Raw genomic sequence first — 12,547 nt, 5'->3', positions numbered from 1 at the left:
CCCATGCAGTCGTTGTTGTGGGTGAGCTCGAAGCCCGGGAAGCACAGGCAGTTGTAGGAGCCCACGGTGTTCTTGCAGGTGCCGTTGCCGCACGGCTGCCGGTCGCACTCGTCGATGTCTGCGGGGACAAGGACACGCCTGAGCGGCCAGGTGGCTGCAGGGCACAGGGACAGCCTGGCGGGACACGCGGCTGTCCTTGGCAGCAGCCTGGAGTGTCAGGGACTTGTGTCACCCTGGAGGGGCACTGACCAGGGGAGTGACACTGACCCAGAGTGTGACACTGACCCAGGGGGGGTGACACTGACTGGGGAGAGTGACACTGACCCAGGGGAGTGACACTGACCCAGGGGATGTGACACTGACCCGGGGGATGTGACACTGACCCAGGGGATGTGACACTGGCCCGGGGGGTGACACTGACCCGGGGGGTGACACTGACCCAGAGTGTGACACTGACCCGGGGGGTGACACTGACCCAGGGGATGTGACACTGACCCGGGGGGTGACACTGACCCAGGGTGGGTGACACTGACCCGGGGGATGTGACACTGACCCGGGGGGTGACACTGACCCATGCACATGGTCTGCTCCCCGGTGGCCTTGAAGCCGTTGTGGCAGATGCAGACGTAGCTGCCCTCGGTGTCCACGCAGTCCCCGTGGCTGCACACGTTGGGGATCTCCTGGCACTCGTTGCGACCTGGAACGGAGCCCAGGGGGGGCAGGTGAGGGGCAGGGAGGGACACGTGGGGACAGCAGAGCCCCGCCCACGGATTTGGAGAGGTGACATGACAGACAATGAGATTCCGTGCTGTCATCCCCGAAAAAAGGGGGGTGTGATCAGGTGTGGGCTCAGGTGTGTGCCAGGTGTGCCCCAGGTGTGATTGGGTGTGCCCCAGGTGTGTTTCTCAGATGTGAGTGGCTCAGGTGTGACAAGGAGTGTCCCAGATGTGTTTCCCAAGTGTGCCCAGTTGTGTTCCAGGTGTGATCAGGTGTGACTGAGTGTGGACCAGGTGTATCCCAGGTATGTTTTTCAGATGTGAGTGGCTCAGGTATGACCAGATGTGATCAGGTGTTTCCCAGGTGTGTTTCCCAGGTGTGATCAGGTGTGCCCCAGATGTGTCCCAGGTGTGTGTCCCAGGGCCCCTGTGTTTCCCAGGTGTGTTGCCCAGGTGTGTGCCCCAGGTGTGTTTCCCAGTGTCTCCCAGGTGTTTCCCAGGTGTGTTTCCCAAGTGTGTCCCAGCTGTGTCCAGGTGTATCCAGGTGTTTCCCAGGTGTATCCCAGGTATTTCCCAGGTGTATCCAGGTGTGTTTCCCAGCTGTGTCCAGGTGTGTTTCCCAGGTGTTTCCCAGCTGTGCCCAGGTGTTTCCCAGGTGTATCCCAGGTATTTCCCAGGTGTATCCAGGTGTGTTTCCCAGGTGTATACCAGGTATTTCCCAGGTGTTTCCCAGGTGTTTCCCAGCTGTGCCCAGGTGTTTCCCAGGTGTATCCAGGTATTCCCCAGCTGTGCCCAGGTGTTTTCCAGGTGTATCCACGTGTGTTTCCCAGCTGTGCCCAGGTGTGTTTCCCAGGTGTATCCAGGTGTATCCAGGTATTTCCCAGCTGTGCCCAGGTGTATCCAGGTGTGTTCCAGCTGTGCCCAGGTGTTCCCCAGGTGTGCCCAGCCGTGCCCTTACCCACGCAGGCTCCCCCTGGGGACAGGCGGTACCCGCTGGCGCACTCGCAGCGGAAGCTGCCCGGGATGTTGACGCACTCGGCGTGCCGCTGGCACAGCGTCTCCCCGCTGCTGCACTCGTCGATGTCTGCGGGCACAGAGGGCACAGGGCACCGGGCTGGCACCGGGACCGGTGCAGGGAGCGGCCGAGGCGGGGCTGGGACCGCCGCTCCCGGCGGGAACAGCCGGGAAGGAGCGGCGGGATCAGGGAGAGCAGCTCCCGGACATCCCAAAAATCCCCCCCCGGCGCTGCCGGCAGCCCCGCGGCCGCGTCCCGGGGCGGGAGGAGCCGAGCTCCCGGGGGCAGGCGGTACCTTCGCAGATGAGCAGGATGTTGTTGTAGCTGAAGCCGATGGGGCACTCGCAGCGGAAGCTCCCGATCTGGTTGATGCAGACGCCGTTGGTGCAGATGGCTGGGATCTCGCTGCACTCATCGATATCTGCAGCGATGCAACATCAGCATCCCACCCCTGCGTCCCGGGAATGCTCCTCAAGACCAGCATCCCACCCCGGCACCCCGGGAATGTCCCACAGCATCAGCATCCCACCCTGGCATCCCAGGAATGCTCCTCAACATCAACATCCTCCCCTCTGCCTCCCAAAAATGCTCCACAGCATCAGCATCCACCTCTGATCCCAGGAATGCTCCTCAACATCAACATCCCACCCTCTGCATCCAGGGAATGTTCCACAGCATCAGCATCCCAACTCCTGCATCCCGGGAATGCCCCTCAACATCAACATCCACCTCTGATCCCAGGAATGCTCCTCAACATCAGCATCCTCCCCTCTGCATCCAGGGAATGTTCCACAACTTCAGCATCCCACCCTGGCATCCCAGGAATGCTCCTCAACATCAGCATCCTCCCCTCTGCATCCAGGGAATGTTCCACAACTTCAGCATCCCACCCTGGCATCCCAGGAGTGCTCCACAACATCAGCATCCCCCACTTCTGCATCCAGGGAATGCTCCTCAACATCAGCATCCTCCCCTCTGCATCCAGGGAATGTTCCACAACTTCAGCATCCCACCCTGGCACCCCGGGCATGCTGGCAGGTGCATCCTCAACATCAGCATCCCAACTCCTGCATCCCGGGCATGCTGGCAGGTGCTGGGGGAACGCTCCCATCACCCACAGAGGGTCAGAGGCAAAGGGCCACCAGGAAAGCAGCCCTTGGGTGGTGCAGGATGAGCCCTGCAGGTCGTGCCAGCCTCGGGCTGCTCCACAGAATTTTGGGAACGCAGCAGAGCCACGCAAGTTTCAGGAACATGGGATTAGGAGACGTTTTGGGAAGGCTCCACCCAGGCTGTGGCCCCTTCTTGCTCTGAGTGTTCCCTGCAGTAACAGCTCAGCTCTGGGACCAGGCTGGAAATGGGGAGCCCAGGGGGTCACTGGAATACTGGGGGGGGCTCTGGGGTCCCACCACCAACTCCCTCTGTTGCCCTTCCTTCCCAGGAAGAGAAAATTCACTCTTTTTCCCCCTCTTCAGTCCCTGGCACTGCCAAGCCCCTTCTCCTTGCCCCAACCTTTAATTCCCTGAGTGAGGAGCTGCCAGGGGATGCCAGGAGCAGCCCTGGCCCCTGGGCATGCAGGATTTACGCCCCAACCTTTAATTCCCTGCCTGAGGAGCTGCCAGGGGATGCCAGGAGCAGCCCTGGCCCCTGGGCATGCAGGATTTACTCACCAATGGGCTTCCCCGTGTGGATGTCAATGATGAATCCCGGGGCCTGGTTCCCACACAGGATCTGGTACTCGGCTGCAAAGGGAACCCCGAGGTCACGGCCGTGCCCAGGGAGGGCCAAGAGTGCTGGAATTGGGGGCTCAGGGGCACCAGGGGGGTGCCCACTGTGCTTGGAGGCACCTCCAGAGCGCTCCCCTTGCTCCTTTTGTTGGTGTCCATGCCCCAAATGCCATGGGAAAATGGGAAAATTGACAGGACAGGGATCACATGGGAAGGACTTGGAGCGGGCAGGGGTGGCACAGGGACCCTTAGGGCTGGCAGGGGTGGCACAGGGAGCCTGTGGGGGCACTTAGAGTGGGCAGAGGTGGCACAGGGACTCTCTGGGGGCACTTACGGCTGGCAGGGGTGGCACAGGGACCCTTACAGTGGGCAGGGGTGGCACAGGGACTCTCTGGGGGCACTTACGGCTGGCAGGGGTGGCACAGGGACCCTTACAGTGGGCAGGGGTGGCACAGGGACTCTCTGGGGACACTTACGGCTGGCAGGGGTGGCACAGGGAGCCTGTGGGGGCACTTACGGCTGGCAGGGGTGGGGCAGGGCTCGCAGGGCTTGTTCCAGGCCTTGCCAATGTTGTAGGAGCAGCAGCACATCTTCTTGGTCATGTTGAAGGACAGCTCGTTCTCGCAGGTGTCGTTGTAGTTGCGGTAACAAACGCTCTTCCTCATGTCTGTAATGGCAGTGCCAGGCTTGGGACAGCCCTGGGATGGCACTGCCAGCCCTGGGATGGCACTGCCAGCCCTGGGAAGGGCACTGCCAGCCCTGGAAATGGCACTGCTCCCTGGAGATGGCACTGCCAGCCCTGGGAATGGCACTGTGCCCTGGGAATGGCACTGCCAGCCTCGGGAATGGCACTGTGCCGTGGGAATGGCACTGCCAGCCCCGGGAATGGCACTGCTCCCTGGGAATGGCACTGCCAGCCCCAGGAATGGGAGGCAAGACCTCCAAATGGAGCCCAAGCCATCACCCAGCTCTGAATCCCTGTCTCCAGCCCTTCTGCCCCAGCCCCTTGGCACAGCCCCTCTGGGATGGCAGTGCCAGCGCCCTCCCCAGAGATCTGGAGCCCTCCCCACGATGCCAGGGCCGTACCCATGCAGTTGTTTCCCCCGTTGACCTGCATGTACTCGGGGGGGCACACGCAGGTGTAGTTGCCCAGGGTGTTGTAGCAGGTGCCAGGGCCACAGATCCCGATGTGGGCAGAGCACTCATCAATGTCTGTGGGAGGAAGGAGGCAGAGCACTGGGCACGGGTGGAGAAGGGCACGGGGTGGGGTGGGGGCAGGCTTGGCACGAGGGATGGGTGGGGTTGGCATGGGGACCAGGCTGGGGACAGGTTTGTGATGAGGGGACGTGGAAAGGAAAGGGGAAGGGATGTCCCCAACCATTCCTGGGGCAGCTGGCACACACTGTCCTCACCTTGGCACACACACAGGGTGCCACCTTGTTCCCAGCCCCCTGGAGCAGGTGCCAGCCCCTGGAGCAGGTGCTGTGCCCTGTCCTCAGCCCCTGCAGCAGGTGCTGTGCCCTGTCCCCAGCCCCTGGAGCAGGTGCCACCCCCATGTCCCCAGCTCCTGCAGCAGGTGCCACCCCCGTGTCCCCAGCCCCTGGAGCAGGTGCCAGCCCTGTCCCCAGCCCTGTGCCCGGTACCCTCGCAGATCCGGGTGTCCTCGTTGAGGTAGTAGCCCAGGGGACACTCGCACTGGAAGCTGCCGAAGGTGTTGACGCAGTTCCCACCCTGGCACAGCCCTGGCAGCTCCTGGCACTCGTCAATGTCTGAGGAGGGACAGCAGTGGCACATTTTCACTGCCTGTGCCACCCCCAGCTGCAGAGAGCTCAGCCCAGCTCTGGATCACGGCCAAGGGGAGCCACACTTTGTGTCCATCCCTTGGTGGTCAGCGGGCACCAAGGCCATGGCACAGGGTCCCCACAGGGCTGGGGTCCCGCAGCACCCCTCGGGAAGGGCCGTGCCATCAGGGCTAACTCACCCTCCAGGATGACAGTGATGGGGTTGGGCCGGAAGCCTTCTCCCCCAGGGCACAGGGTCTTGTACTCGGCTGTGGAGAAAGGAGGGCAGGGGGCTGAGGGGCAGCAGGAGGGTGGGCAGAGCCAGGAGAAGCCCAGCAGGAGCAGCCATGGGCTGGCACGGAGCAGCTCCATCCCCATCCCCTGCCGAGCCATCCCACAGCCTGCCCTCCCTTCCAAGGGGGATTCCAGATTCCCCCCCAGCCCACAGCACTGGGAATAAAGATCCCAACCTGGACCCCCCTGACACGACAGCCTGGCCTCCCCCACCCCTCTCCACCTCTGCCCTGCCCTGGGTGGATGGAGCAGCAGATCCCAGACTCAGCACCTCCAGTCCAGGCTGAGGATCCATCAGGGAGCCACCCTGCCCCTCCTTCCCATCCCAAGCTTCCTTCCAAGGGGGGATTCCACATTCCCCCCCAGCCCAGTGCACTGGGAATGAAACATCCCAACCTGGACCCCCCCGACACAACAGCCTGGCCTCCCCCACCCCTCTCCACCTCTGCCCTGCCCTGGGTGGATGGAGCAGCAAATCCCAGACTCAGCACCTCCAGTCCGGGCTGAGGATCCATCAGGGAGCCACGTTCCCCTCTCCCCTCCTTCCCACCCGTGTCCACCCCAAGCTCTTCCCCACTCACTGGTGTTGGCTGGAGGGCAGAGCTCGCAGGGGTTGCCCCAGGCACGGCCCAGGGAGCAGCAGCAGGAGGCCCGAGTGACGCCCACGCCGATCTCGGCGCTGCAGGAGATGCCCCCGTCCCCTCGGTCCTGCGTGTCCAGGAAGCAATTCCCAACGCGGGTATCTGCACACACACGGGGCTGCTGAGCAAACACAGCTCCCCTGGAGAGCTTGGGGGTGCTGGAGGAATGGGATCGGGTTTGGGATGGAGGGGGCCTTGAAGGTGACGCCATTCCACGCCCTGCCATGGGCTGCAAAGGAGTGGGAAATCTTCCAGGGGTAAGGAAAAATTGGGGGTTACTGGGGCCCTGTGCTGGGAGCGGGGTGGGATCACGGAATCCCAAATGGTTTGGGCTGAAGGGACCTGAAGGATCATCCTGCAAGCCACATCCAGCCTGGCCCTGGGCACTGCCAGGGAACAAATGTCCCAGGCTGCTCCAAGCCCCATCCAAGCTGACCTTGGGCACTGCCAGGGAATAAAACAGCTCCAGAGCTGCCCTGGAGCAACATGGCTGCAACAAGAGGGGCACCCACAGCGGTGACAGTGACACCAGCTGGGGCACACTCGACAGCAGGTGGGTTCTGCTGCTGCTGCAGGGTTAAACCCACGGGGGACAGCCAGGCAGGGCCAGCCAGGCAGGGCCAGCCAGGCAGGGAGGGGCACACTCGACAGCAGGTGGGTTCTGCTGCTGCTGCAGGGTTAAACCCACGGGGGACGGCCAGGCAGGGCCAGCCACCCTCCTCGTGTCCATCTCCAGCTCCACGGGGCCACCAAGAAGGACCCCGAGGGTGGGTCTGGGTGGCTGGGAGGTCTCACTCACCCACACAGCCCACCCCCGTGGGGTTCAGCTCGAAGTCCTGGGGGCAGTTGCACAGGTAGCTGCCCGGGGTGTTGACACAGAGCCCGTTGATGCAGTTCACAGGGTCTGCACACTCGTTGATGTCTGAAAGGACGGACAGATGGACACTGAGGATCAAGCTGAGCGCTGCCAGGAGAGCCCAGCCCAGCTTGAGCTCTGTGCCCAGGTGTACCCCCACCCAGAACACCCCCTGCCCTGTGCCACCCTCGCCTCCCTGCCCAGAGGAGGAGCAGAGCCACCCCAGCTGTCCCTGCTGGCCACCCCAGCAGCACAGACACCTCAGGGACCATGGATTGCTCTGAGGCTGCCACGGATGGGGCCAGCTGAGCCCAGCAGGGCCCCGAGCAGCAGGCAGGAGCCCTGACCTGTGCAGTTGCCCCCACTCCTGTCCAGCTCATATCCATCGTCGCAGGCGCAGCGGAACATGCCGGGCAGGTTCTGGCAGGTGCCAAAGACACAGATGTTCTGGAAGGTGCACTCATCAATGTCTGCAAAACAGGGACAGCTGGGGACAGGCTGTGGCAGGGAGAGGGCCAGGACAGGCTGCTGCTGCTCCCACCTCCTGCCCAGCTGTGACCAACCCAGCCCAGGATGGTGCTGGTGCCATCTGAGACAATCTCCTGGGGGAGCTGGGCCACCCCACCGTCTCCCCTCACCCCTGCTCTCCCGGTTTTCCATTCTGCAGGAATCCAGGCTCAGCCCAACCTCTCTGAAGGCTGGGGACCAACCGCTGCCAGTGGCAGAGGTGGCACTCAGGAGCCTGGCACCAGCAGGTGCTGGGCTCTGGCTCAGCTCTGTCTCAGGAGGTGCCAGCAGAGGACAGAGAGGGCCAGGAGCGGGTCAGAGCCGGGCACTCACCCTGGCAGGCCTTGCTGTCCTCGGTGGGGTTGAAGCCCATCTCGCACTCACAGCGGTACCCGCCAGGGGCGTTGAGGCACTGCCCGTTCTCACACAGGTTCACGTTGTCTGCACACTCATCCACGTCTGCAGGGAGGGACACAGGGCTGGGGGCTGCCCTCGGCCAGCCCAGGGGACCCCAGGAGCCTGCCCACCCTCTCCTGCCATGGCCCTGAGCCTCCCCAGGCCCCTGCAGGAGGTGCTGGATCCCTGCTGGAGCTGTCTGTGGCACAGACTGGGCTGCCCTGTGCTTTGTGCCAAGGCACACCCAGCCAGGCTGGTGGCTCAGAGGGGCTGCCCTGGACTGAAAGGTTGTGTGTGTTCTATTTCCTCTGTCAGAGGTGGGGCAGCTATCTCCTGTTAACTGGGCAGTTTTCTTTATTTCTGCTGTGCCACCACCCTGACACATAGGGTCAGCTCCTGCTCTGACTCTGTCAGCAGTTTTTTGGGGGGTTTTGTTTGCACTATTCCTTTTTTATTTTTAATTTTCCTAGTAAAGAACTGTTATTCCTACTCCCACATCTTTACCTGTGAGCCCCTTAATTTCAAAATTATAACAGCTCGGAGGGAGGGGGTTTGCATTTCCCATTTCAGTGGAGGCTGCTGCCTTCCTTAAGCAGACACCTGTCTTTTCAGGCCAGGAGAGGGGCTGGTGCCTGTCCCAGCCCCGTTGCTCTGCCAGCCTGGGCTCACCTGAGCAGGAGAAGCCGTCGCCGTTGAAGCCGTCGCGGCAGGCGCAGCGGTAGGAGCCAGGTGTGTTCACACAGTTGGCGTTCAGGTTGCACTTGTGCTCCTCAGTTGCACACTCATCCAGGTCTAGGCATGGATAACAGCCTGTCAGTGCCTGGCCTGGCTAACCTGGAATGAAACTTGGGCTCCTGGATGAGCTGGGCTCACTTAGGGAGGCACAGAGTGCTTTGGGTGGGAAGGACTTCAGGGATCACCCAGTTCCAGCCCCAGGGACACCTTCCACTAGCCCAGGTTGCTCCAAGCCCATCCAGTCTGGCCTTTCCTTGGCTTTCCCCTGAGCCTGAGCAGCTACAGGGGCACACAAATGGCCCTGGAGACTGTCTGGGCACTTGGAGGCTTCAATACATCCCTGAGAGCCTCCATGGCCACCCCCAGGACACTGCCAAGCCACTGACCATGCCACCAACTACCACATCTGCATGGCTTTAAACCCTCCAGGGATGGTGGCTGGGCCAGAGCTGGACACTTCCATTAAGACATTTTCCCAATATCCAACCTAAACCCCCCCTGGCCCAGCCTGAGGCCATTCCCCTTTGTCCTGTTGTCCCCTGGGAGCAGATCCCGACCCCCAACCTGTCCCCTCCAGTCAGGGAGTTGTGCAGGTCCCCTCTGAGCCTCCTTTCCTCCAGGCTGAAGGCCTCCACGCCCTGGTGCTGCAGTGGGAGCCCAGCCCAGCCTCCCAGGTGCCTGCAGAGGGATCTCCCTGCCCTGGTGAGGACTCACCGTTGCACTTGAGCCCGTCCCCGAGCCAGCCCGAGCGACACTTGCACTTGAAGCTGCCGGGGACGTTGATGCAGGACGCGTGCATGTCACAGTTGTGGGCCCCAATCTCACACTCATCGATGTCTGCAGAGGAAGGACAGCAGGGCTGGCACGGCTCAGCTCCCCCAGCACAGCAGGGCTGAGCCTGGGCTGAGCCTGGGCTGAGTCTGAGCTGAGCCCGGGCTGATCCCACTCCGGGGTTTGGGCACCCGCAGCTCCCACGGTTTGGGGGAGAGGCTGCCTGGGGTTGGACCCTGCAGCTGAGGAGCTCAGCCCTGGCAAACGTGCAGGAGGAAGGGCAAGCTCCTGGCTTGGCCATCCCCTGGAAGCTGGTGGGTCCTGGCCCTCTGTGCCTGCCCAGCACATCCCACAGCACCCCCCACACAGCACCCCGGGGTGGGGCTCTCTCCAGGGCAGCTCTGGGAGGGGTTTCCCGTTTTTTCTCACCCCCAGGCGTGCTGAGCTCCCACCTGTGCACCCCGTGGTTCCCTTCTTGACGAAGTAGCCCAGCTGGCAGTGGCAGATGAAGGAGCCCTTGGTGTTCTCACACTCGCCGTGCAGGCAGATGTTGGGGTTGAGGTCGCACTCGTTCACATCTGCAGGACAAAACCACCCATGGGACACCCCGAGGACCCCAGGGTGACTCTGGGGACAGGAGGCAGAGCTGGGACACGCCCAGGGCACAGCCAGGGCCTCACCAATGCAGGTCTTCATGTCCAGGGATGCCATGAAGCCGTCGAAGCAGAGGCAGCGGTACTCCCCGGGGATGTTGGTGCACTGCCCCCCGTCACAGATCTCGGGGTTATCCTCACACTCATCAATATCTGCACAGGGGAGACCATGCCAAGGTGAACACAGTGAGAGCTGGAGCACGAGGGGGAAGGAGGAAATCCCAAATTGTGAGCGGCTGGATGTGGCAGTGCAAAGCAAAATCATCCATCCAGGAAAAAAAGTCCTTTCTCTGGAAGGGACTTAAAAACGAGACCCTCTCATCCTGGCGCCAGCTGTGGGGGACACGGAGGTCCCCTCATCCTGGAGCCAGCTGTGGGGGACACAGAGGTCCCCTGGGGCAGCACCTGCAAGAGCCAAGGTGGCCACTGACCTGCACAGGACCTCTTGTCTGGCATCAGGGCGTAGCCTTCGCTGCAGCTGCACTCGTAGCTGCCCTCGGAGTTGGAGCAGTGGGTGTCACAGCCCCCGTTGGTGATGGTGCACTCGTCGATGTCTGGGGACAACCACACAGTGCCCTGAGCTGGGAGGGACCCGCAGGGATCCAGCCCAACCCCTGGCTCTGCACAGACAAGGGCCCAGGCAGCAGTTTGGGTGGGAGAAGAGGACACAAATCTCCTCCAGCCACAAGAGAACACCTCATTCCCTCTGCCCAGCTCCTGGCAGTGCCCTCAGAGCCGCTGACAGTCCCTGCACCAGCAGCACAGATCTGGCTGTCACTCAGCCAGGACATTCCCTGTTTGCCTGTGTGTCTGGGAGGGTTCTGGGCTCATCCCAAGGTGCTGGAAGGAGCCTCTGGAGCAGCACTCACCCACACAGCCCTGCCTGTCTGGCGTGGCCTGGAAGCCCGAGTCGCAGGAGCACTGGTAGGTGCCGATGACGTTGACGCAGCGCCCGTTGCGACAGAGGTTGTCACTGAGGGAGCACTCGTTGATGTCTGAGGGGACAAGAGCACTTGGAGCAGCCGGCCCTGCTCAGGCCATCACCTGGTGCCCAGCCCTGGGTGTCCAAACTGGATTTGTCCCTCTGGTCAAAGGGAGCAGCACAATGAACGACATCAACGCAACAAAACGCTGGGAATGAGCTCGGTCTGGAGGAGCTTTTGGTCTTGGAATGAGCTCCTCTTGGATGAGCTGGACACACTTATCATGGAAGCACAGAAGGCTTTGGGTGGCAGGGACATGAAGGATCATCCATGGGCAGGGACACAGGCAGGGACCCCTTCCCCAGCCCAGGCTGCTCCGAGCCCTTGGCACCTCCAGGGATGGGACGTAGGGGACAGGCAGGAGATCCCCACAGCCCTGCAGGAGCTCTCCCTGGGGGGATTCCCTGCTGTGCCCCTCACCAATGCAGGTGTTGCCCTCGGCTGTCAGCTCGTGCCCAGGGGGGCAGATGCACTCGAAGCTGCCGTCGGTGTTCATGCAGATCCCGCCCCGGCACAGCAGCGGGTCCCGCTCGCACTCGTTGATGTCTGCACAGGAAAATGGGATTGGTGCCTTCCAGAGGCTTCTCCACTGGAGGAACACCCCAGAACGGGGATATCACAGGGTTATCGGGGCAGGGAGTGCAGGGCTGGGATCCCAGAGCAGGGAATATCACAGGGTTATCAGGGCAGGGGGTACAGGGCTGGGATCCCAGGACAGGGAATATCACAGGGTTATCAGGGCAGGGAAAGGGGGGCTGGGATCCCAGAATGAGGAATATCACAGGGTTAACAGGGCAGGGAATGAAGAGCTGGGATCCCAGAATGAGGAATATCACAGGGTTAACAGGGCAGGGAATGAAGAGCTGGGATCCCAGAATGAGGAATATCACAGGGTTAACAGGGCAGGGAATGAAGAGCTGGGATCCCAGAATGAGGAATATCACAGGGTTAACAGGGCAGGGAGTGCAGGGCTGGGCTCCCAGGACAGGGAATATTACAGGGGTAACAGGGCAGGGAAAGCTGGGCTGGGATCCCAGAGCAGGGAATATCACAGGGTTAACAGGGCAGGGGCTCCAGTGGTCTCCTGGTTGGAGTCTCAGTGTTGGGAAATCCCAGCTCGTGCCTCGACCTCAGCAGAGCCCAAAGCCCCTCAGTGACAGCAGAGAAAGGGACTGAGGCTGGATATATTTTTAAAAACTCATTTTCCTCTCATGTTTATTTTCCTGACTCCAGCATTGACGTTAAGAACGGGTTATTTTCCCTGACTTGGCTAAAACACTGATGAGATTTTCAGGTAAAGAGGACTGAGACACACCTGAAAATGGGGGTGACAGGGTCCTACCAAACACCCCCAGGTCAGTGGGAGCCTGCTCCTGGTGAATCCCAGGCTGGAAAGAATTCCTCCCTCAGGAGGCTGAAGCCAAATTCTTTTGCCAAACACAGGTGGGAAGAAGTTAATCCTTGACCACAGGGAA

At 61.7% G+C, this 12,547-nt stretch overlaps 1 protein-coding gene across 1 annotated transcript in view; it reads right to left on the bottom strand.

Annotated features, from left to right (window-relative positions):
• The window catches only part of FBN3 (fibrillin 3), a 76,670-nt gene that overhangs the window by 13,776 nt on the left and 50,347 nt on the right, over window positions 1–12,547 (bottom strand). The window contains exons 27-46 of the mRNA XM_039733381.1: window positions 11,493–11,618; window positions 10,959–11,084; window positions 10,521–10,643; window positions 10,117–10,242; window positions 9,889–10,014; window positions 9,380–9,502; window positions 8,600–8,722; window positions 7,868–7,993; window positions 7,375–7,497; window positions 6,971–7,093; window positions 6,112–6,273; window positions 5,437–5,505; window positions 5,099–5,224; window positions 4,542–4,667; window positions 3,973–4,122; window positions 3,399–3,470; window positions 2,027–2,152; window positions 1,675–1,800; window positions 572–697; window positions 2–118 (exon numbers count right to left, since the gene is read on the bottom strand). Of these exons, the coding sequence (XP_039589315.1) occupies window positions 2–118; window positions 572–697; window positions 1,675–1,800; window positions 2,027–2,152; window positions 3,399–3,470; window positions 3,973–4,122; window positions 4,542–4,667; window positions 5,099–5,224; window positions 5,437–5,505; window positions 6,112–6,273; window positions 6,971–7,093; window positions 7,375–7,497; window positions 7,868–7,993; window positions 8,600–8,722; window positions 9,380–9,502; window positions 9,889–10,014; window positions 10,117–10,242; window positions 10,521–10,643; window positions 10,959–11,084; window positions 11,493–11,618 (2,445 nt within the window). The remainder of the gene's footprint in view (window position 1; window positions 119–571; window positions 698–1,674; window positions 1,801–2,026; window positions 2,153–3,398; window positions 3,471–3,972; window positions 4,123–4,541; window positions 4,668–5,098; window positions 5,225–5,436; window positions 5,506–6,111; window positions 6,274–6,970; window positions 7,094–7,374; window positions 7,498–7,867; window positions 7,994–8,599; window positions 8,723–9,379; window positions 9,503–9,888; window positions 10,015–10,116; window positions 10,243–10,520; window positions 10,644–10,958; window positions 11,085–11,492; window positions 11,619–12,547) is intronic.

This window comes from Passer montanus, unplaced genomic scaffold (assembly GCF_014805655.1).
Source record: "Passer montanus isolate IOZ18808 unplaced genomic scaffold, ASM1480565v1 scaffold112, whole genome shotgun sequence".
NCBI lineage: Eukaryota > Metazoa > Chordata > Aves > Passeriformes > Passeridae > Passer > Passer montanus.
Note: the sequence above shows the minus strand (reverse complement) of the source record. Positions and strands in the feature narration are given on the sequence as shown.